The 24,712-nt window shown below is 44.5% G+C and overlaps 1 protein-coding gene across 1 annotated transcript in view; it reads left to right on the top strand.

Annotated features, from left to right (window-relative positions):
* Positions 1-1,264: 1,264 nt before the first annotated feature.
* Positions 1,265-24,712, top strand: part of EBF2 (EBF transcription factor 2) — a 172,924-nt gene continuing 149,476 nt past the window's right edge. The window contains exons 1-3 of the mRNA XM_045535792.1: positions 1,265-1,310; positions 1,548-1,603; positions 8,310-8,378. Coding sequence (XP_045391748.1) covers positions 1,272-1,310; positions 1,548-1,603; positions 8,310-8,378 — 164 coding nt within the window. The 5' untranslated portion in view covers positions 1,265-1,271. The remainder of the gene's footprint in view (positions 1,311-1,547; positions 1,604-8,309; positions 8,379-24,712) is intronic.

The following is a 24,712-nucleotide window of genomic DNA, read 5'->3' as shown; positions in this document are numbered from 1 at the left end:
TGCGCAGCGGGGTTGCCCTGTCTCGGGCCCACTTTGAGAAGCAGCCTCCCTCCAACTTGAGGAAATCCAACTTCTTTCACTTTGTCCTGGCGCTCTACGACAGGCAGGGGCAGCCGGTGGAGATCGAGCGCACGGCCTTCGTGGACTTTGTGGAGAACGACAAAGTAAGCGGAACGTCCCCCCCCCCCCCGCCCTCTCCGCGGCCTAATAACTCCCTCCTTGCAAAGCACTAAAGATTCCATCTGTCACTCGTGACACTTTTCCACTTGCATCATCAGGGATGATAAATCGAGGCTTCTCAATCCCAGACTCTAAATCAGTCGATTCCCGAACCTCCTTCCACCCCTGTTCCTGCACTGGGTGCAGCAGGAACGCTCTGGCTCTGCGCATGAGCCTCGGGGTCTTTAGCAACACCTGGTTATGTTCTGACCGCGGACCAAATGCCCTTCCGACTAGATTGTAGTTATAAAGTACACCCAAAGCCCCTGATGCCCTTCTCGGGTTATTTTCATTATTTTGCACCTGCTAGCCCCAGCAGAATGGGTCAAATCGGTACTAGATGGAAACCCACAGTCCAGCCTCGGCCGGCCTTCAGGCCCTGCCTTCTCCTCCTCTCATTCTGCAAGGCAGTGCGCCTCCCCCAAACTCAAGCCCGGATCTGGCGCTGGATTTGATCTCAAATGAAGGACAGTCCACCTAAACAGATATGTGACCAAAGGAAAATCCCTTGCCCTCTCTGGGTTTCAGTCTGCGCAGCTGTACGATGTGCACGTTAGAGCAGGCGCTTCCCAAAGTCCCTCTTGAACCCGGAACTCAGTACCAGAGTTCATGGCCCCTGCTGGCTCAGTCCTCTTGGGATAGGTCAGAATGCTGCCCGTCCAAGTGCCAGGGGCTTCTTAAGGACAGACAGAGCCGGATGGGTTGGGTAGCGCCTGTGTAAAGGCAGCTTTGGCACCTCGTCCAGTTGTCGCGGCTCAGGGGCCCCACTTCTGAGGACATTTTAAAGGAAGAGGGACAGAGGGCTGGAGAGGGTCGAGTAGCGGGGAGCCTTGGCAAGTTTTCGAGGACAGCCACCTGTGGGCAGACGCTCCTGCCCTTTGACCTGGGGCAGGTCGGGGTTGTCCAAAGCTGCTGTTTGATGGGGAGCACGGCGGCGGGAGTTGGTGTGGGGGCGGGTCTTTCGTCTTTCCCTCATTTTGGGAGTCTGGAAACCAAGGGAATGCAGTGCAGCTGCCTGTCTTTTCAGGAACAAGGCAACGAGAAGACCAACAATGGAACGCACTACAAGTTGCAGCTCCTCTACAGCAACGGTGAGCGCGCGGCGGGCAGGCGCGGGCCGCAGGCTTCTGCGCCGGGGAGGCGCGCGTGTTTCCGCAGCTGACCTCGATTCAGGGCGCAACCTGCGGGAGGCTTGGTTGCAGCTGGGGGTGGGAGGTCTCTGCCTCTAAGAGGGCTCTGCCTGGAGCCTGCGGCGGCTAAGACGGCTTCGGGGTGCCGGGAAGGGGCTTCGCCGCCCTTGACTCATGCGGGTTCCTCTCCTCCCGCAGGCGTCCGCACGGAGCAGGACCTCTACGTCAGGCTCATCGACTCCGTCACCAAGCAGGTGAGCCAGGAGGCCACTTGGTTCCTCCCCGCCTGTCTCTGATCCTCTGCCCGCCCCTTGTCTCTAACCGTCCCTGTCCACAACTTCCTGGGTAGACTCCACGCCCCCCTCCGTGTTACCCCGCACCTCGTCCACTCAGGGAAAATTGTTTTTACTCTCACGAATTGACCTGTTTCTACCTGGCTTGGGAAGACACTGGGGGCAGGGGGAGGTGAAAGACAGGATGAGGAGAGGAAACAGTTATTGGGACGTTCAGTCTCCCCAAACTTTCCTTTTTGCTAAGAACGTGTCCTCGCCGGGGCGAACTTCTCTATTAATTTCAGCTGAGTCAACCGGGCAAGCGCCCAGGTTCCGTGCTGCGGGAAAGTGCTCGGGCGGTGGCAGGTAGCGAGAGGGGAAACGATTTTGTGCCTTCTCTGAAGTCCCGTCTCTCTTTGTCCGTCCACCACCCTCCATGTCTTCCCTTCCTGCCTGTACCCGCTTCGCAGCCCATAGCTTACGAGGGACAGAATAAGAATCCGGAAATGTGCCGAGTGCTCCTGACGCACGAAGTCATGTGCAGGTAATAGCGCCTTCTCCTCGGGGCTTGGCCGGGGGGCCGGGCAGGTGAGCCGGCCTGCGGGCTCAGGCCTCGGACTGACTTTCAGGGGTGAGGGCGCAGCGGGGTGGCCGGCCCCGGGCAGGACCACCATTATTAGCCTCCTTTAAGGCAAGTTTCTTAGGGCATGTCCGTTAGGACTCGGAAAGGAAACTTAGAACGACTCAGTATTCCACCTTTAAGGTGTCGAAGGAGTTTCCTAGGCCACCTGCAGAGTCTCCACTGTCCCCGGCACTGCCCCTGGTCTGTGGCAGAGGCCGGGATGGGGTTGGGATCCAGGACCTTCCTTGAACCCATTGGCGACTGCTCCCTTCCTGCGAGGCCTGCTTGGGCCACTTGTGGAGTTACTGAGTCAAAGCCCTTACAGTCTGGGCCAGGGACCACCAGAGGGTTTAGCTGCCCATTTTTGGGTGGGGGGAAACTTCCCCACCCTAGGCATCTGCCTGTGATGGGGGGTTGGTTCTCCTGTGACTTGATGTGTCGGGGGAGTTTCTTAGGTCAGGAGGAACTACCAGGTAGAAAGAGGGGTCCAGTTGCCCACCAGTGTGTGGGAGGGGTGGCAGAAGGGAGAGGGTCCCATCTGGCAGATAAGTGGTCGGAGCAACAGCTGGATTCTGAGGGTCCGGTTGAGAAAGGTGCAGTCAACTCTCATTTCTCCACCTTTCCCCGCCTTTCCCGTTTTCTTTTCGGAGCCCCGTGCATTACCCCTTTTCTTCTTCCCGACTGGAAGAAAATGAAATCAGAAGAAATTTATCCACATTTATTCTGTTTTTGTGTATTGTTCTATGAGAAGATTTTTTTTCACACTTTAAACAAATGTTTATTGAGTGCCTGGTATGTGCCGGGCATTGGACTGAGTGTTGGGGATCCCACAGTGAGAGGGGAAAGGCCACAAAAAGGAAACTCTGGGAAGAGTGTGGTTATTTTACTGTAAAAATCTGAATGTCTGTTCCATACATGTTTTTCTTTCTCTCAAATCTCTGATTGTGGAGGACAGCCTCAATTCTTCCTTGCCCTGCTATTGCTTTCGTGAATGTCTTCCCACTCCAGACTTGCTAGTTTGGGGTAATTGCAGCCCATCTGATTTAGTGGGGACTGTTTTATGGGCAGCTCCCTGAAGCTCTGTCTCTCTCCCCAACCTAGCCAGGAAGAAACCATAACAATCAGACATGTTTGTTTTGGTTTTGACCAAGTATTAGGAAAACAAACTTTCCAAATGCAAAGTTCAACTCTGCCAGTGGCTTCAGCTTCCTTGCCTGAGTAGCTGGGCGAGGCATTGGGTGAAGGAGTAAGGAGATGGATACTTCCTTATGCCAGGGACCCTGGATAGGTTTGTTCAGAAAGAAACTACAATTCCAAGATGTACTTGCATGTAACACCTAGACTAAATAGAATGCTTTGATTCTGTTGGTTAATTGAAGGCAGGTTTTTAAAAATTCCTCTCTATACTTTGAAATGGCTTTGTTTGGAGAGATTACCTTCTGAAAAGAAAAGAAAACAAAACAACAACAACAAAAATAGCCCATTGTCTAATGAATTATACCTATCACTTTAAATAATACTTGCACGACCCATCCAGCTGTAGTTAAGGCTGACATTTTTATTTTTAAGCCCAATCAAATCCTCCTCATTTTATGCTGTTTAAGTAGCAGCATCAATTTTTAAAGCCTCTAGTTTAGTCTGCATTAGTAACACAATATAAAAATTTAATGTACTGTAACTTCTCTGCGTTGGAGACCTGGGAAGATGCTCTGCTATTTTCTTCCCAAACTAGAATTTAAAACAAATATTAATTATGGGTAAATAAATGATCCATTGGATGGGTACTATCTGCAGTGTGTGTGTGTGTGTGTTTGTGTATGTGTCTGAGTAGATGAGATGGGTGAAGGCAAATATTGGATGCATCTGAAAGGGAAGTTCTCATTCAATCTGTCAGAGCTGGTTAATTCTCCAAGAAGGGGCGGGGGGAGTTCCTTCTCTCACATTTTAAGAGCCAGTTGTAGCAGGCAATGATTTTGGAATGAATCTGATGCCCTGTTTCTCAAGGGTTATTGCAGGTACTTAGTTTCATTTGCATGGTGTTATTTGACATACCTGGGCACCTCCCCAAATGGTTTTATGTTCTGTAATCTTTAGTAAAAGGCTCCTAAATTGGTGTTTAGCTTTGAGGGGGGAAACAAAACAAAGGAACAAGATAAATCTCTTTAGGAATAACTTTCTCTCCCTTCCCCAATTGTCTCTGTTCCTCTCTTCCCCGCTTTGGTTCATTTTGCCAATTATTAGCAAGGAGAAATCTAGTTGTTATGTCGCTGCCAGCCACCCCTGAGCCCTCAATGCTCAGAGGGTTAAAAGATATTATAATTTGAACAGAAGTCGTCTCAAGGCCTACAGCTGGCTAATAACAGAGTTGTATTGAGCGCGAGCAAACCCCACAGCTGTGACTTTTCGCCACAAGGCGCAGCCTAGACAGGGCACTAATCAGATGGACCAGCCGGGCAGTGGGGCCAGTGTCTTTATCGGCCAGATGGTGTGAATTTAGACACTTTTGTTATGCAATCGCAGGGAGGAGTTGGGGAGAAGAAAACAAAACAAAAGCCACCATGCTGTGCGCTTATTTGAGTTTGAAATTAGAGACAGATTTTTGAAAGTTGAGGGTTGAATTTTAAAAACGATTTTGGAGGGGAAAGGGACATCTAAGCTTGTCGCAAGCCAGAGTTTGGCTGACTGGTCATCCTCTGTCTAAGGCTGGGGCTTTTCCTCCTTCCCAAGCCAGCTTTCATCCCTCTTCTTCTTTTTTTTTTCTTTCTGAAAAATGCAGGTACAATTGAGGATTGTGATAAAATTTCTCATATTCCCTCTCCTCCCACCTCCAACTTGTTTTATTCTTTTTCTCTCTCTCTTCAAACACACCAGGCAGAGGTAGAATGAAAGAGGCCTGTGAACACATTGAGGGTGTTTTAAATAAAAGGTTCTCCAAATAAGTACTAGAATAAAATAAACCAAACCAAGCCAGACACAAACAGAGGACCAGCTTTCATTTTCGTTCATTTAGGTGGGGGGCAGGGGGACACCTCTGAGCCTCTCTGGGATTGTTAGGAATACAATCTTAGCCTATTGCCAAGTTCAGTTTTTTTCTTTCTTGCTTGCTTTCCCCCCCTATTTTACTGTCATTTTTGATTTAAAAAAAATCACTTATAAGGAACTTCAGAATTAGAGACTTGCTTGTTAGAAAAGAATCCTAAAAGCCTTTTAACTATAGTAGCTGAACCTGAAGTTGGTCACTCTGGCTTTATCCATACAGCAAAGGGAAGAGAGAATTGAGTTTGGCATCTGGGTAATTCAGGGACTCAATTCCTTGGCGTCAGCTATCACAGTGTTTGGAGAATGTGGGTTCCTAAACATCTTAGGTTCCCCCTTTTCCTTTGCTCCTGCTAATACTGCTGGCATGAGGACTGAATGTCATTTAAGAAACAAAGAATAACTAGGACATATTAATGAGATCTTTTCTTCTTCTTCTTTTTTTTTTTTTTTAAATAATTTGCTTTGGCTAACTTAGAACCCAGAAGTTTTAAAAAGGGCTCAAATGGGGTGAATACAACCAAGTTTTATTATTTTTATACCTTTACTGTTGTAGTTCCACAGCCAAGTGAGTGTCTTCTATACATTTTCTGTGCTGAATATTAACCTTAGAGATTGTATTTGAATATGTTACTGTTGGAAAATGGGGAACTGGATCCTAAAGTTCCTTTGCATTTTTCTTTGAATATCATTACCTCCTGGGCTGATTCCCCACATTGTGTCACACTGGCACCAGGCTTACGTTTTTATCTGTTTTTCTTTTCCTCCAGAGGAAATCCCCATGGAAAGCAGCTGAATTCAGCTGAGCAATTTTGCAAACTTGCTCTGCCTCCTCAGAATCCTTCCTACCCAAACTAAACAGCTCGGCACATTCTGACAGTGTGCACTCTTGTAATTAAATTGTACCTGGCATCGCACACATATTTGGGGTTAGGTTGACATGCTGCGATGTCAAAGGAGAGCCTGGCTTGAAGGTCTTTGGGTAACAAGCATGTATGGGCCTTTTGAAATTGTGTTGCTAGGAAGAGCGGTTTGCCCGAGCTGCAAAGGTATTAGGTTGACATAAGCGATATTTCAGAAAGAGGAGAGGTGGGAGACAGAAATGAGTGGGGGCAGGGATTTGGGAAGACAGACAAGAGTTTTGGAAGGTGGGAGAGCAGCTGGCCTGCATTTTTATTGGTGTTAATCTTGGGATGGATTGAAATTTTAAAAGTTAAGACCTAATATAATTTCAAAGGCCAAATATTATTTCAGAAAGTCCCAGCGGCAAACTCTGGTATTTAAGAAAGTTGAGACCATTTTTCTTTTCCTTCCTACTAATTTGATTAAATTTCTTAAACCTCCTTGTGCCCACTTGGTGAAATGCTTTAGTGTCTCTCAAGTATATTTCACTTTCCGAGGACGGCAGAACTGTTCACCGACTAATCCACACATCCCTGCATGAAAGAGATGGGTTTTAAATGTTTTAAAATATCTGTTTGTTTATGTTTAATTCTGGGGAGGATCAGAGAAGGGGCAAATGGGCTGCAGAGAGCCACAGAGCAAACCTGGGACTGGGCTGGTGCTAGGCCTGTAGGTCACTGCTGCCCCACGGCTTCTACATTTCCTTACGTTATTGTCACTTTCAAAGGGTGCTCATGGGACCCCATAGCCACATGCACTTAAACCTAGAAGGGACTCTACAGATAATTAACCCAACAACTTTATTTCATATGTAAAGAAGAAAAAGTCCAGAGGGGTTAAAGAGATTTGACTAAATTCATGCAGCTGGTTGGTGACAGCTTAGACGCCAGAACCCCGATTCTCAGTTCAGCAATCTTTCTATGGCACCACATCAGACTTAAGCTACAGAGAAACTGTCATGGGGAGGGCAGTGCTCACATATAGTTTCGTGATTATTAACATTTATTAGGCATGTTCTCCAACCGGGGTGGATGAGAATGATTTTCTTGGAAGCCACGCCAAGGCTACATCTGTAACCAACTGTGGTTATTAGTGGTCCATGTGCCTGGAATGAGCTGAGGGGTATTCAGAAGTCTGCGACCCCCAACAGGCAGCACGTGGGCAGCCTGGTGGGGTCAAGGTGGCGATTCCCCAGTGCTTCCCTGCCACCAAGCTTCTCGTGCCTTTCTCACATTTGTTTAGGTATTTTCAACCGATACCTTTGGGTTGGGGTGTTTTGCTCTCTGCTCACCTTTGGAGTACTTTCTATATGTTGTAATTACACTAAAGGGTCTGCTTTATCTCCTCCCCTCAGCTAATCCCACCAGCGTTTATTGAGGGGCTGTCCACCACCCAGTGCTTTGTGAGGGGGGAAGTCTTGGGAAGTAGAGTTTTCAGGACTGGGGCTACAGATGGTGAGAGTACCACTTCTGTTCCAGACTTGGTGAAAATTGTTGGAGATATCATCCTACAGCTCCCTGCCTCATTTTCTTCCTGTTTTAAAACATACACCATAATTTTGGTCTTCCCCCTTTACTTTTGGAAAAATGATAGATATGAGTGAATGAATAAATATTTATAAAGTACACTAAGTTCTCTGTAGAAAGCTGTTATTTAAATAAAGTTTGTAAAAATCCAGGTAGCTACTTCTGGTCTATTTGACACATTCTCCTTTCCCCTCTTTTTTCAAATCTTTATTGAGATACAAAGACCTAAACTATACATTCACAAAATCATTGAACACCAAGCTGGAAGTGACCTTATGGATCTTAAAATCCAGTCATCCGTGATTCAGATTACAAATACGGCTTTTGGGAAAGTTGTGATTTGCTGAGACCCAGCCGGCTTGTAAGTCACAGAGTGAGAATTGGAATGAGTACGTTTTGGCTTCTGGTTCAGTGTTTTTTATTTGATTTGATTTTTTTTTTTCCATAAAACATGGTCACAATTTCTGCCCTCAAGCAGTTTAAAGGTGGGAAGCTACCGTGAACAGATTCGTTTTTGTGAACATTGTTACATTGTGTGCTCAACATATTTTCTTGATTTAACAAATTTCTTCTACTTTTTCGGCTCCTTCCCAATCTACAGTCGATGTTGTGAAAAGAAAAGCTGCGGAAACCGAAATGAGACTCCTTCAGACCCTGTCATCATCGACAGGTAGGGGAAAAAGTGATTTTTTGTTTGTTTATTTCTTTATTTCATGGAGCTCAACGCTGAGTACCGATCTGATCACTTGGGGCTTTGCCGTAAGGTTGGTTTCATGTTATCTCCAGACAGTAGACTGGCCCCACAAGGGCTACCTCGTGCTGGTTGGCCTTTTGTGGAAGAAGTCAGAATCTTCCTTTGGAACATGCGTCTCTAAATCTGCGGTGGATTCTGTTCCAGGTGCACTAACTTCAGCCTAATAAGGGGCATCGTATGTGGTGAAGAACGGTCAATGATGCCATCTCTGTCCCCTAGCAGGGTGTGGTCTCAGTCAGTGTTCTAGAAGAGGCAGTATATACCCCAAGTTAAGTGGTGACCTCTCTGCCATTCTCAGTGATTGCTGCTGGGTTTGAAGACTATCAGTTTAGATTATGGTTAAGGATTGTGACCACCTCTCTCTTGCATGGAGGGAGATTTCTTTTACCATGGAGGGTTGCGTTCTGGGTTCTCTGTTATATTCGGAAAGGGAAAGATTCTTTGGGACAAGATGCTAATTCACTGAAATGTGATTTAGCCATCCTCAGCTGTCTGGTTTTGTGATTGGAAACAGAACTTACAAACCAACGAAGAAATACCAAATTAACTTCCAGCAATCATGTAATTTTTAAGAAACCCCGTATTCCCACCCCTAATTTTTTCTCTTTCGTTAAAAAACGGAATAATTCCCTGTTGCTTCTTTCTTCGGGTTTTTGTATTTCTAGCCAGGTCCTGAAATGGATTGGAGAGACCGCAGTCTCCAAAGTTGTTATTCCAATATTCCAACGAATTCTCAGTTGGGAGAATGGAACCTCTGGCATTCTTCCCAGAAAGCCAGCTTGGTTTCTTCGTGGAAAGCATAGCATAGCCTTAGGAACTGAGGAGGCTGGAATTCTGATCTTGTCCTAGCTTCTGACCTTGGACAAAGCACTCAGCATCTCTGATCTTCAGTAGTATAATAATGGATTGGGAGGTGCTGCCTGCTGCTGTAGGTTTCAGGAGGTTACTGAAATACCAATAGCAGCTTTGCAGTGTTCTGTGAGATGCTCGGACGAGGGTGATATGCAGATATAAAATGCTTGTTGGATGTGTATGGTGTCTTTGACATTTTAGGAGGTTCCAGTGGGCTGCATTTTAGGGAGCTATTTGGGGTTTCTCTGATTTTTTTTGTTTTTTATTTTTATTTTTTGGCAGTGCAGAGAACTTAAATATACCAAGTTGCAAGTACTCTGGGGTCTGTCATCTTTCTCATCTTATAGATGAAAACACTGAACCCAGAGTAGTGGCACGACTTGCCTATGGTTGCAAGGTGGGTGGGGCAGAGCGGGCACTAGAACACAGCTGTCTTCACTTCTCACCTGTGCTGCTCTCCACGGCCACAACCTCATTCTCTCAACACTCTCTCTGTCTCAACTGACAACTTGAATCTACTCATTTCCCTACCTCCCAGGTCCTCTGGGGAACTGGGAGGGCTTGAAAGCAGCCTAGACTCAGCTCCTGTCCTTTCTGACGTGTAGACTGAGCTCACCAATCTTCATCTAGTCTTTCTCCCTAACTTTAGCTCCTCTGTCTAGAAGATCCTCTAACCTCATGACTCTTGCATCTTTTCTTGTAATAAACGCCCCACAAACCAGCTTTAAAAATGTTTGCAAAGCTGTGCATGCTCACCTGCACCATGCATCTCATGAGCACACATCTTCATGACTGACTGCGCTTAGCAGCCGTTCTTACTTTAAAGAACTGCATGTAACCCGCATCCACAGGTAAAGCCGAACATGCTCATGTTTTCTTCCTATGTAGCACACATGTTACATGTACAAATAAAGCAGTCTCTTTGCATCTACAGAGCGAAAAGATTTTCATGTTAGACGCCCTCATAGTTCGTGCTACAATGCTTTAAATTCTTCTGAGATGGTTGAAACTGTGTCTTGGCTACATAATATGGAGTTTTATGTGACTGTGGCATTTATTTCTATTATCCTATGCACAGTAAAACAGCCCAGTGTTGTCTCTGCATCACTTGAAATATGCGTTACTTCCGAAATGTTGCACGTCTACTCATGGCAACATACATGCCAAAGGGTACCGTAAATTGACCAGTATCAAGTTTTAAGAGAACCCATTTTATTATAAACAGATGCATTTGTTTGGCTTTCTTATGGGTAAGGCTTTTATTTGATTGTTACCCCACTGAAACCTTGTCTTATTGCTCCCGAATGTCTTTTGGGGCTTCCCTCAGCGTTCTTGCTTTCGTTTCTGGAAGTGAAAGGGTGCGAGTCAGGCTCCGGTTGTTGGAGGTGGGAAGGGTGTTTTGTGCCATGCGAGGGGGTTTGGTTGAGCTGTGCCTCTGGTCTCTGGGTTCAACGTCTGCCAACCTGGAGGTGTCAACTTCCCTCCCAAGCACCAAATGGGTGCAAAGTAGTCTATTTTGGATTTCCTCTGAGTAAATATAGAACTCCGTTCTTTGCCCTTGTTCCTATAATGCCAACTAATTATCTCTTTCCCCTTCTCACCTAACCTCACCAGATGCAGTTAATTTACACTGTCTTTCTTTGAGTTTTCTCACACGACAGGCACGTTCCACCCTGGCTCCAGAGAAGCCTGTTTATTCCCTTGGAATTGTGTGTGTTCAGGGGAGGGGGAGGGGAGGCACAAGGCTAGGTCCCGAACTTTTTGCCACTATGGGACTCTTTTATATTTTTTTCTTGGTGAACCCACAGTTTTGTAAGACTCTGCCTCCCAAACTGCAATAGGCAGTAATAATGCCGCTGTGCCTCACTTTTATTAATCAGAGATGGGAAGGGAAAAAAAACTCATCTCTAATGTGACCTTAATGTCATCAGTGGCCAAGCAGAGGTTTTGATTGGGATGAGACAACCGGCATCGCCACACTGACTTGAGAGGCTTGCAGCTCGAACCCAAAACAACTTGACTTTTCAGTGCATCCATGTGACCACGTCCCAGCAGATAGTCAATCTCCAATGTGCTACTTGAAATACAAAAAATAGCTTGTACTACCTTGTGTCCCCTTCATTGAAAACCACTGGAGTTTACAATAGGGGATCTCACATTAGGGGTTTGGTTCTTCATTTCCTAAGATGAAGCCCCAGACTTGGAGTTTTGTTTCTTTCCCTGCTAAATGACTCCCTACCTTAATGTCTCTAGAAACAGAAATTTAGTTTTTATTTTCAGTTTTTTTTTTTTTTTTTTTTTTCAGCATGCTTTTGTGAATTCTCAGGCAGCCCCACCCCTCTCCAAAAAGCCAGGCCAACACGTAGCCCCACAGGACTGGCTGCTGCCTCGAGGGCCGTGGAAGAGCCTGCCTTCCGTGCACAAGTGTGAGCGTGTGTGTGTGGTGGGGAGTCACGTGTATTAATTTTAGTGCAAAAATCCAAAGTTCCTATCCAGACAAAGCAAAAACAGAGCAGTACAAAACAAAAACAAGGGTGAAACATAGTTCTTATTGTGGTCTTCGGCCCAGATCTTGTCTATAAAGACCTGTGTGGTAACTAAAAATAAACAGGCTCGCATTGACTTGCATTCGTGGTTTCATAGGGAAGTGCTAATTCCACATTGTTTGTCCTGGGCTGTGCTATCTTCAAACTCTCCTCTATCTGGAATCTTCTTCTGAATGTCCATTGATCTCTGGGGCTCGGGATAACTTGGTGATTCACGAGAAGAGGATTTTACGGACAGTCCTACTGACAAGGGAGAAGAAAGAAGTGTCCTTATCGTTCCTTGGAGTCCCCATAAAAAGTCAGGTCGGTAGCGAGGGCACAGATTCCTTTTGAATCTTTGTAGGCTGCCCCTGTCCGTGTGCATACCGGGATGGGATTTTCTATTAAAAAACAAAACAAAACAAAAAAACCCAAACCAGGTCCAACCTATTTCTCAAATGTGAATATCCCAGTCTTTTGTCTTGGGACATTGGTCTCAAATATTTCTGAGCTCTGTCCCCAGGAGGACCATTTGGAACATGTTTTTGTTTATTTTCTTTTTCAAGAAGCCAAACAAACAAGAGAATGACCATCATTCGAAAGGTTTACTCAAAAATATTTGGAATTTAGTTGTCCATGGGGGGGGTTTCCTGACATTATTTTCCCTTTAAAACTTTTTTAATCACGGTAAAATACACATAACGTCAAATTTACCATTGTAACCATTTTTAAGTGACATTAAAAACATTCACGTTGTTGTACAACCATCACCACCATTCATCCGTAGAACTCTGTTTCATCTTGTGAAACTGAAACTCTGCTCTCATTAAACAATTCCCTGTAACCCCGATGCCCAGCACCTGGCAAGCACCACTCTATTTTCTGTCTCTATGCATTTGACTATCCTAGATGCCTCATAGAAGTGGAATCGTACAGTATTTGTCTTTTTGTGATTGGCTTTTTTCACTGAGCATAATATCCTCAAGGAGTCTCCATATTGTAGCATGTGTCAGATCTCCTTCCTTTTAAAGGCTGAATAATATTTCATTGTATGTATAGACCACATTCTGTTTATGCATTTGGCAAAGGACACTGGATTGCTTTGACCTTTAGGCTATTGGAAATAATGTTGCTATGAACACGGGAATACACAAATATCTATTCCAGTCCCTGCTTTGAGTTCTTTTGAGTATATACCCGGAAGTGGAATTGCTGGATCATATGGTAATTCTGTTTTCAATTTTTTTTAGGAACTGCCATATTATGTTCCACAGCCCCTATATCATTTTATGTTCCTACCAATAGTGCACAAGCAAGGGCTCCAATTTCTCTGCATCCTTGCTAACACTTGTTATTTTCCATGTTTTGTTTTGTTAGAGGTCATCCTAATGGGTGTGACTCTTTTTCTTTTAATGACGTTTTCTCCTGCTGCCATGTAGGTAGCATTGTCACCTGCTACTCCCACCTCGGGTCTGGGCTTCTTGTTGGCTTTTCCCCTGCCATCTGACACAGCCTCCTCCTACCCTTCTCTGCCTCATAGACCACCTTGTTCTACTGAAGCACATGTGTGGATCTTCTTTCCTCTGTGCCAAACTCGTTACTTCTCTCTTTTGAGTGTTATTGCTTATCTCTGATGAGTGCTCCTTGTGGGATGGGAACTTTTAGAGACTCGCTGGGCAGAAGTGAAGCCCTCACCAACCTGCCACGTGTGCTGGAGAATATTGCATCAATCCTGAACACTTGGGACACTTCCTTTTCATTGATTTATCAAACCAATTCATAGTCATCTCTTCTTGATTTGTGGTGTGGATTCTGCTGATAATCCCACTCTCCCTTTCAGCACAGTATTACTATTTGGGCAGCAGCTGGAGTTGAGCTCTAGGTGGGATTTATGTCCCCAAGGCCCAGCGTATCCTGCAGTTCTGGGCCACCCACGCTGGCTTCAGGTGCCGCCATTTCCTCCCTTTTCCCTGGAAATGGTCAAGCCAGATACATCGACAGCGACAGCTCCCGAATGAAGAACTCAGGCTCTGGGATAAGACCAATAATAAACATTTACCTGACATTTAATTGGCACTTACTGTGTGCTGGGCATTGTGCTAATAAATTTTTGCTAATTACATAATCTTAATTAATATTCAATAGTGACAAAAACCTCAATTTTGCAAAAGGAAACGTCAGTCTTAAGGAGCTAGTTAACTTAGCTGAGGTCACACAGCCAGTGTGAGTGGTGAAATAGGAATTTAGTCAATGAGTAGAAGTTACAGAGGGAAAGATTTTGGTATAGTAGAAGGAAAAACGTTCCAGAATTTAGAGCTGTTGAAGATAGAAAGGCTCCTGGTAGGAACATTAGAGAGGGAATCTGTCCTCTGGGAGGTGGTGGGTATTGCTGGCCCCTGAGTGTCTCTTAACGCTGAGATTGTATAAGTCCCATTCAACATGTGCTGGGTTTGACGGAGGGGGAGTACGGCATAGCAGAAAGGATTCTGCGTTAGGATGAGGAGACCTGCTTCTGGCCCCAGGTCATTCACTAGCTCTGTCTAATATTACAGAGACCATGAGCCTCCTCTCTGAGCCTCAGTTTCCCTATCTGTAACATGAAGTGCATTGGGTTCATGGGTAACCTTTACATTACCTTCCAGCACTAAATTTCCCTGATTCTAGCTGAGGGCCTAGGTTTGGGGACCAGGCATGCTAATTTATCATCCTTGTTCATCAGTAATTTACAGGAGCTATTAATATATATGTCTCCTCTGCCCAGACCCTCCCTCTCCCGTGTGGGGGAACCTAGTGTTGTGAAGGGGCTACAAAAGCCTGGCTCCAGGCTGGATTTTTTGGTTGGGTTTTTTTTTTTTTTTTGTGAAAATTCTATTCTCTCAGGGAGGGTTTAGACTTTCTCACTAAAAAACACAGATTATCTATCCAACGTGAATGCATCATTCTTTCATGTTCTCCTTCCTTTGTTTCCTAGAGAAACCTTTGTTAGTTTCCTTGGCCATTTCAGGGAGATGGGTAGGAAAAGGGATTCTGCTACTTGCTAGTCTAGAGAACAATGTCCCTATGGATTGAAGCTCTTCACTGGATGACGGCCGGAGCCAAGTGGTAAAAAAGAAACAGAATTTTGTCCAAGAAAATAACTCTCCTCCTCACAACTAAAGAGATGGTGCTGCACAGTTGTGAAGTTCATTCTTGCACTTTCTTTTTAAGAATTACACTTCTTCCGCTTGGCCCACCAGCCTCCCTAGACTTGCAGAGTTTTGGGATTTGACACAATTTAATTCTATCATTTGTTCACTTACTAATGCCTTGTGTTGTTGGGTTATTAAGCAAATATTTGTGCATGGCAGTGAGAGATCAGTAGGGAATATGACAGGCATAGTTCTTCTTCCCATAGCATATAATCACACAAATGAATATATATTTATAAACTGTGCAAAGTGCTCCAAAGTCTAAGTAAGTGGATGGTGGATGGGTTCCAACTTTCTAGTTCCATCTTTTCTTTGTGTACCGCCTACTCCATCACACAGAACCTTGAGTATTTTCCCTTTTCTCCCATTGTACACACCATTTCCACCTGGAATACCCACCCAAGCTCTATGCCAATATAAATACCACCCCTTTTTCAAGACCTAATTCCGATTCTACCTCATCAAAGATATCAATTTTTGTAGCCAAAATCTTCACGTGACATTTAGACATTCATCACATATGCCCACTGTTATTCAGATGTATGGATATTGTTATCTTTTTGCCCATTTGTGCTTGTCTTCCATTTCTGACTGTGTTATAATTCTTAGATATCCAACCCCATGTCATTGATGTCTTGACTCCAACATTTATTAGCTAAGTGATGGTGTTACAATACTATATCTCCCCTCGAGTTGTATCAAATACATCAATGCATGTCAGGTGTCCACATAGTGTGTGACACAAAAAATGCTTTAAAAAAGTCAGAGCAGTTATTATCCTGTGTCTATGCAGTGGCTTGGATACTGTAGACACTCAGTATGTATTAGTTGATACATTCATCTCTGGCTGCCAAGTATCGAAGAGTTTGGGTGACTAAGTCCTTTGTCAGTTCCTATGGGATCTTTCCGGTAATTGCTTGTATTTGACAGTTGCTTAGTGATCTTACCTCCAGTGGCAGATAGATACAAAATGGTGCCAAGAACAGACATCTTGGGTTGTAAGGCAGAATGAATCCTTGCTTATTCAGTAAATATTTATTGAGGGTCTATTATGTCATGGGCCTTGCAAGGTGGTCTGAGGGATAATAAGATTGAGTTGACACAAAGCTTTCCCATTGGGAGCTTGTAGTTTATGTGGAAAAACAGAGGATGTGCAGCTACGACTCTGATGCTACATAGAATGCAAAAAGTACCATAACAGAGATGAAAGGATAAAACTCTGGAAGATCTTAAAGGTAGAGCTGACTTCCATCTTGGCAGGAGCAGGTGAGGGGACGGTTGTAACTTGAACATGTGCACTCTGGGCAGAACAGCATTCCAGGAGGAAAGTGTAGACAAAGGTCCATGGAAAGAAAAGAATTTCCTAAATCTTCTCATAGTTTCAGAGATACATGGATATATATGTGAAGGGAAGTGGTAAGAGAAGTTGGAAAGATTATTTGGGTCCAGATTTTGGAGGGCTTTATATACCCACACAAGAGTATTTTGACATTACCTTGTTGGTGATGGACGATGTAGAAGGATTTTGAGAAGGACAATTTCATGCTGAGGTTGATATTTTGGAGAGAGAACTTTGAGGATGGATTGGAAAATGGGGAATGGAAATAGGAAAACCTATTAGAAAGTCAGTTTTTTTCCTGTCAAATTCTCTCCTTTCAGTCACTAGTGATGAAGGGTCCATTTTCTCACCTCTTCACACCCCACTGTCCTTCCCCCAGTGCACCCTCCACTCCAGAGCTTTCGCTGACGTTGCCACTTCTCCCCATGAGTACGCATCCCCTTTGTTCACTGGGAAGCTCAGACTCTTTGCAAAGAACTGCTGTTGTACCATCTGGCAATCTGTGAATTTTTCAGTAGCCTGAATGTGTGTGAGAGAGCAGAAACTCCAAAGCCGGAATCTAAACCATTTATAAGTAATTCTTTAGAAAAGAGAGAGAAAGACCAAAACCAGTTCACCATGACGAGTGTTCTGTCATTCAAAGTGCTTGCCTAAGACCTCTGGATCAATTTCCAGTGAAAATCAGGGGACCGATGGGACGTATGTGGTTATTCAGAACAGATAATGGTATGTTCCAACTTCTGATTTCTTCCTTGTAAAATTGTGTAACGTGATTACAGAGCAGATTTGCTAGGAAGTGGATGAGGCAGGAGGAATGGAAGAGCAGTACTCTAGTATCGTACTATGCTGGAAAGAAGAAATAAGTGTTTGTTTTTGGAAAAGATATCTCTTTCCAAACTTGTGTAACTGACTTTGGGAGGAACAAAGATGCTGGAGCTGGGACTACATATTTACCCAAAGAGGATCTTCTAGAACTTCCAGCTATTTTCTTTCTTTTTTTGAGTGAGCAGGGCTGGATAAGTTCTTTGGCTCTATTTTTGACCCAGCCAGGAGACCAATAAGCCAGATGGTTGGGGAATGAGACATATATCCCAAGGAGATGAGAGGGAAATTATCTGCAGATGATTTGCAGATTTAGGATTCCACCCACTAGGACTTGACTAGATTATTCATTTGTCAATTAGGATCTTGTAAGAATTACTATTTGTTGCTTTTTTCTTCACATTGACCGGGAGTTGCAGTTGGAGGGGACATTTGATCAGAAAGGAAAGTGGTTGAGTGACAAGAGGTTTAAAGCATTTCAGACAGCCTAGACCCAAGTCTTCAAGGAGTCAGCATTTCATGTCTGGACTGGCTCACTGATTGTCATCCAGGAGGTTTTGTTCTGAACTCAAAATGTCCACTGAAGGCAAACTTTCCTGGCCCCTTCAAGACCACCAAGGACCCAAAGATGGGGATAAATGCTGTGATTGTTCCCATTTAACAAGAGCTTTTGAGAAGGAAATAAGGGGGAGAAATTCCTAATCCCATAGATAGGATGGCAGAAATGGAGGAATTTGCAGGGATGGGACCATTGGAGTTGGGCCATCACTTTGGGGCTAACACCTCCATTTTTCTAAGGCCCACAGGAGCCAGGACTATTTAAAAAAAGAGAACTCTCAAGATGGCAGTGAGATTAGGGTCAGGGCCATTGCACCTCTGAATGTTGTAACTACCTGTATCCCCTCCAATAAAGCCCTGAGGTGGATCACTACAGAGACAAGTGGTGAGCTTTTTTTTGTGTGTGTGTGCTTTATGCACAATTGCACAGGACATTTTCCTGGTTAATCCACATCCCACACTTCTGAGGAGAAAACCCAGTTGAAGATCAGCTATTTCTGGAGCTACATAGCAGGTCAAAGACTCAACTGGGATTAGGGACAAGGTCTCCAGCTCCCAGGACACAAAACTGAGGTGCTCTTGGCAAGCAGAGGGACAGGAGAAACAGTGGGATTCACAGAGAACAGATGGTTACTGAATTACAAAGCTGCTAACTGGACTGAAGGCTTGGAAGGTTTACTGAAGGTTTGGAGGGTTCATCACCTTCCAAGCACATGCCATGGCTCAGACTGATGGAATTTTACTTCACTACGATCAGTGATTCTGTGCGTAGCCAGTTTCTTCTGTGCAAAAAGGCATTTTCTTACTTCAGAAGTAAGGTACTCACAGAAAATAGATTTATGTCCCGCAGGCTGGGGACTCGGAGTGGCTATTATTCTTGTAGTATGATAATGGCAATAGTAAAACTCTGGCATTACAACTGGTTTGACTACTCCTCTGCCATTCGTTCATTCATTCGCCCTTTCATTCATTTCTTTTCTCTCATTGAATCTAGAGTCACCAGATCTAGCAAATAAAAATGGAGGATGCCCAGTTAAATTTAAACATCAGATAAGCAGGAATGATTTCTTCTTTAGTAATGTGTGTCCCAGTTAAATTTGAATTTCAGATAAAACAGTCAATCATTTTTTAGCAGAAGTCTGTCCCATGTAATATTTGGGATATATAATACTTATACTGAAAATGATTCATTGTTAATTTGAAATTCAAAACTAACTGAGCATCCTGTACTTTATTTGCAACCCTGCCTGAATCCCAGTTTCTTATTGGAAGAATAGGAAAATAATGGCGGCTTCTCAGTGCCTGGAGTGGGAGGAGAGATGGTGTGTGGCCATGGTTGGCCCCAGAGCCAACCACAGCTCCTTTTTTTGTGGTTTTCTTCTCTTTGTGTGGGATTCATCATTTTTGCCTTCTGGTCTACACAGAAGTTGATTCACACCTAGGAGATTCATTTACAAGGCAGAGAGGTGAGCAGAAAACCTTATTGGGATCCATCACCATTTTTACTGTTCTTTGTCAGTTTCTCCTCCCAGACCACCCCCACCTTGTGTTCTGTCTCTTCCCTCCTTTTTTGTCACCTCCTGGTGCCTTGGTTTCATGCTCTGTCTAGACCCTGCTTTATGGACTTGTCACCTTCCTTGGATTGCTTTTGCTTAGGGTCCACTGTCCGTCCCCTGCACACTTTCATTCTGACTTCCCTAAAAGCCTTTGTTCAGCCCTCCCTAAGTCTCTTTCTTCAGCTCTTTAAACATGTGGGATTGTTTAGGCTTGAGTGATAAATTGCACAGAGTTAAAGGTAAAGGAGAAGCTCCGCTCTCCCTGCTTGGTCGTGGCTGACGTTTGAACAAGAGCCAGGCTTGACTTTCGATTTAACGCTAACCGTTCACTTGACACTTGCCCAAGTAAATGTAGAGTGGCTGATGCATTTTATCATCCAGATGGTGAGTCACGGGATGGAGAGTCACCACCCTTTAGACATGTGTCTGGATCACTTAGTGAACTTAAGGCGAAAAAAAAAAATCTAACTTTGAAAATTTGATGTCATGTAGAGTCAACCTATGGGGAAAAGGGATGGCAGATTTTAAAATTCCTTTGCTTCCATTTAATCCACTGCCCTTGTCTGAATCCCCCCTTTTCCTTTGTTTTCTGTTCTTCTTTCTTACTTCCTGCCCTTTGCCCTCTGTTTTGGGGTCTCTCTCGCTTTCTCTCCATTGCCCTGCATATCTAGTGGGGCATCTGACCTTGATTCAGAAACATTTCCATTAGCAACTCACCCCCTAATGCCTTTCTCCTAAGTCCCCCCTTTCTTCTTTTCCTTCCCCGATGAGGAATGAAATGCTGGGTTCACTGTAGGTGTCCCGTTTGTAACTCGGGGTTGGCGGTTTTCACTTCAAGTGGTGTCCATTGAGCTTGTAAATTGTATTGGATCAGTGAGCCCATAATGAGACCTCCAAGCCCAAACAGTGGAAGTCTGCTGGGATTTTATTGTTCATAAAGCTTCTTCCCTGGGGAGGGATCGAGTCATTAGGTGTGCACTGTGTTTAATATTTGGTCATGACAGGAAGCAATAATTTTCTATTTTTATGGTGGCTTCTGAGTTTTTAAAGCAATTGTCTAACTCACTGAGGTTGAAAGCAAATTAACAAGACAGTGAGAAAAGCCTGAGTGAGTATAGTTTTGGTTGGGGTCCATCTTGCCACCTTTGTCCATCCTGTGCCTGACCTGTAGTCCCCCCGAGGGCTGGCACTGCGTGCACGTGGGCGTACCTTATCCTTTGAGCCCCCCGAACTCTTCCTGTCGGGTAGAAACATTCCTCCTCCACACAGGAGGTGGAGCTGTGGACAAATAAGGACCTCTCCCATAAGATCCCTCCCGTTCTTTCAAACATTCCCTTCCTTAGAAGAGAGGGGCGCTTGATGTCTTTTGAAATTGGTACCACCTTGAACGTGGCTGCCACCTCATTTCTTAATCCCTGGTAAAGCAGGTGTTTCTTAGTGTGGTTCCCATTCTGAAGATTTCCAATTTAATCCAGTTTACAGGTAGCTTCAAGTTACAGTTAAGTTCTCCCTGCCTCATGGGTGGGAGATGACTTTGGCCTAGAAACTTCTGAAACAGAAAGCAGGTGTTATAATAAATTTAAGTACCTGGATACCATGGGAGACAGAGCTAGCAGTGAGTTTGCATGATCTCCCTGTGATGCCAGAACAAGAGGTGAGAATTTTGGAGGGCAGGTCTAAGCTGCTTTGTCCCCACATGGCAGAAGGCCATAACTAGCAGGTTATCCCATAGCTCATGGGGTCAGTGGTCCATTGGCTTCTGGATACTAGTCTACCCTGACCACAGGTGGGTAGGGCCATGGAACCGGGAACTCAGGATGGAATTCTAAGGACGAGAATGAGCAGAAGCAGTCCAGTTGCTTTGCTTGACATCTGTTCTGTCTGAAGTATATATCTTGGTCTCTGCAGCTTATTTTCCCTAGCAGGAAACTAAAAAGGAGACTTTAGAGACATGCTTCTTTGGGATATCACAACCTACCATTTTTTTTCCTGAGTGTTACAGGCCTACTGGGAACCAGCTGAGCAGAACTCCCATGCTGGACCTGACCCGCAGAGCTGTGGCCCTAACTCTCCACTGTCCATCAAATGCCATGACCCTGAGACATACTTCCTAAAAGCTTCCTAGCATGTGATGCCTAAACTTGTTGCACATTAGAGAGTTCCGGGGAAAGTTAGGAAACTGTGGCCTCAAGGCAGAAAGCCCGACCCAAGGAAGTAAATAACTAAAAGGATCTCTGTGCCAAACTGAAAATCATGCATACCTATCCTCTGAAATACTATGTTGCTTGCAAAGTGAGAGGGTGCCTAATACATTACCAGTGTTTTGGGGTTCTTAACATTTATTTATTTATGTATTTTTTTGCCATGGACTCCACTGATGGTTTAGTGAATGCTATTAACCCATAATATGGTTGTGACTTGTCTACATTTAAAATGGAAGGAAAGGGTACATTTTGGTTAGGGGTCAGTGAGAACAAGATGTAATATTTACTCCTCCAAGTTCATGGGCTTCAGTCTGCAAACACACAGGAAGTGCTACCAGGGACATGACATGTTCTTTTTCTCCTCTTATTCCGTCGCTGCCCCTTTGTTCTCTCACCCCTTTGCTTTCTCCCTGTTCCCCTCTATTTTCTTCCTTTTCTCTCTCCTTTCCTCTCATTTTATGTCTGTCTGTCTTCTGTCTCTCCTCCCTCTGGCTGCGTGTCCTCCCCTCCCTAAGTTACCGGGGGCTTCTACGGGAGCCAACTGACAGTGTGTTTGTCCGTAACTTAGCCTTGGCTGTTCTGTGGCTCTCAATGGCCCATTTGTTTGCTTCTGTGAAGAAGAAAAAAAAAAAAAACTTTTCCAACCTACGAGTTCCGTCGTCTCCCTTGGGATCCTTGTTTGAATCTTTGCTGTAAGATTTTTTTTTCCCCCTTCTATGAAGTACCAAAGAAATAATTGCCTTATCGTTAACAAACAGAACCTGGCTCTTATCACCCCATACCCCAGAGCCTTGGTGCGAAAGTTGGGCCGTGCCAAGTGCATGCATTAACCTGATACGCAAAACCCCTTTTCAGAGCCAGTCCTTGGAGGACGCTCATTGAGGGCGTTTTTGTCGAGAGGTGGCACAGGAAAACCACTTCTTACAGCACTGGGTGCCAAAAGAGATTGGCTGGCGTTTACACCCCTGTAACAACAAAAAAGAGTGTATTTTCCTGGGAGGAACATTTTCAGATTGTTCTAATTGTCACTGGCAAGGAGCAATACTTGGAACTTGAGTCCTGCAGTGGCCTTGCTGGAGTTGTAAAGCATCCCTTGGCACAGGAGGCTTTTTGGTTCTGTGGGTGAGCTGTGGGCTATAAAAGCAAAGGGATCATGAAAGGGACCAGGCCTGGCTGCCCACGTGGCCCTGTGAAAGGATGTGACATGACCTGGAACCCAGACGGAGCCGTCGGTGTGAATCCTGAGTTTGTTTTTGGAGCCACCGACGCATCCCAGGAGAGCTCATTTGCCTCCTGACTCTGACCTGTTGGTGCTCTAGCGCATCAAAAACAGGGATCTTCCCCTGGCTGGATAGATCGTGGCATCTTCTCCTCACTTACCTCGATGGTATCGTTTTCAGAGAAACCGAGTGTGAGGCTGGCCTCTTTCTGTTCCCGTCTAGTCTCAGAGCCACACAACTTCTGGTGTCTTTTAGCAGTTGAGACAAGGTGGGCACACCAGGGACCCAGGGAATCTTCGCATTGGGGTCAACTTGAATTGCCATCCTTTTAAAAAAACGTTTTCCCTGTTGGGTCTTTTTCATTAAAATAAAATAAATAAATGCAAGAACTGCACAGCAACACACACAAATGATATACGACGTTGCATTGGCTTCAGATTCTGACAGCTAGTCTCGAAAGATCCTTGGGGAAGCTTTTGCTTGGGGGTGGGAGAAATCTTTTCCTTAAGCATTTCCCAGCATTCCTTCCAGACATCTGGTTCTCTCATTTTCTTTCTGACTTCTGTGCCTTTTTTTTTTTTCCAAAAAAAAAAAAAAAAAGACGTGCACACACACACAACTCCATGACTGTCATTATTTTTTATTATTTTTAACCATTTAACTAAATGTGCTGAATGGTGATCCCACATGACATCTTGTCTAAAACTCGTTTGACCTTCAGAAGTGATGACCTTAACCAATTTTTACTGGCATGTGTCTTGACTTTATTACTCAGGAGACAGTTTTTTTTGTTCCTTAAAGAGAAAGTGAGCAAGAGAGAGTGACTTTTCTCAAGATCAAAGAAAAGGAAAGCGTGAGGACGTTCTACCCACCCATCTCTATACTGGTGCAAAATTTTTCTCTTTCCCATCCTGTTTTATTAGTATTCTCAGTGTCCTTATAAAAGCATAAATAAACAAGGTGGAATCTCACCCATGCCTCCTGTAGCCACATTTCCCTCCTAAAGCATTTGGGCCCTCCTCTATTTGTACTTTGAAACTGGATTGCTGAGTTGGAGCATTGTCTAATGTAACCATCGTATTATTTTCTTTGGCCTTGTATGAGTAGAGGCCAAAGGGGTTAAATACAAAAAAAAAAAAAAAATGAATGAATGAATGCAAACTAGGTTGATCAACTCTATGCTCTAACTTTAGTAGGCATGGTCCAAGTTAGAAGAACTAACTTTGCTGCTCTCTGTTTCCTGCTACTCCTAGTCTAGGTTACTAAAACCAAATATAAGCAGGCAGAATGGTGTGCAATCGGTAGACACTGGATTAAGAGGCCCTGACATGGAATAAACATCGTAAAGGACTTGCTGTTTTCCACTGGGATGGGGTGGAGTGAGAAAAACCAGCAGAAAGAGCAAGACTGTGCTACCTCCCTCTCCCCGCACCAAAGAGCTGGTTTAGGTTTCTGGCAGCATAAATCTCAAAGACCTGCAAACTATTGGGAGAAAAGAATGTTTAAGCTGCAGCATTCTACCTGGAAATGAAATAATTCCCTGCTGGGTTATTTGAGGTGATGTGTTGGGAAAAACATCAGGGCCTCGACCTAGAGCATTTCTTCTGGGGTGGGGGCTTCTTTGGATGGCAGAGGTGTGCAGGGCACCGTGATGTCAGGAAGGGGCCACAGTAAGTCAGAGCTAAGGAGCTGCCTCTACTTAAAGCTGCTGTCCCCAGGGTCTCTTCTCTCTTTAGAATGTAGGCTCCGTTGGTCTAGACTTTGCCACATGTCAGGAAATTTGATGATGGTTGGCCAAAGGCTTGACCAAGTCACCAGAAGTTTGTGAAGAAGCATCCTTCATTAATAGACCAGGCTAAGGAGGAAATCTTATATATATGTTTATGTGTGTGTGTGTATGTATGTATACACACATACATCTATATGTGTAGTTTAAAGTTTGGGTTGCTAGCGTGTCAATAGATAGCATTTGCAATAAGAATGACT

The sequence above is a fragment of the Lemur catta genome, chromosome 22 (assembly GCF_020740605.2).
Source record: "Lemur catta isolate mLemCat1 chromosome 22, mLemCat1.pri, whole genome shotgun sequence".
Taxonomy (NCBI): Eukaryota; Metazoa; Chordata; class Mammalia; order Primates; family Lemuridae; genus Lemur; species Lemur catta.
This window is presented reverse-complemented; position numbering and strand designations above follow the sequence as displayed.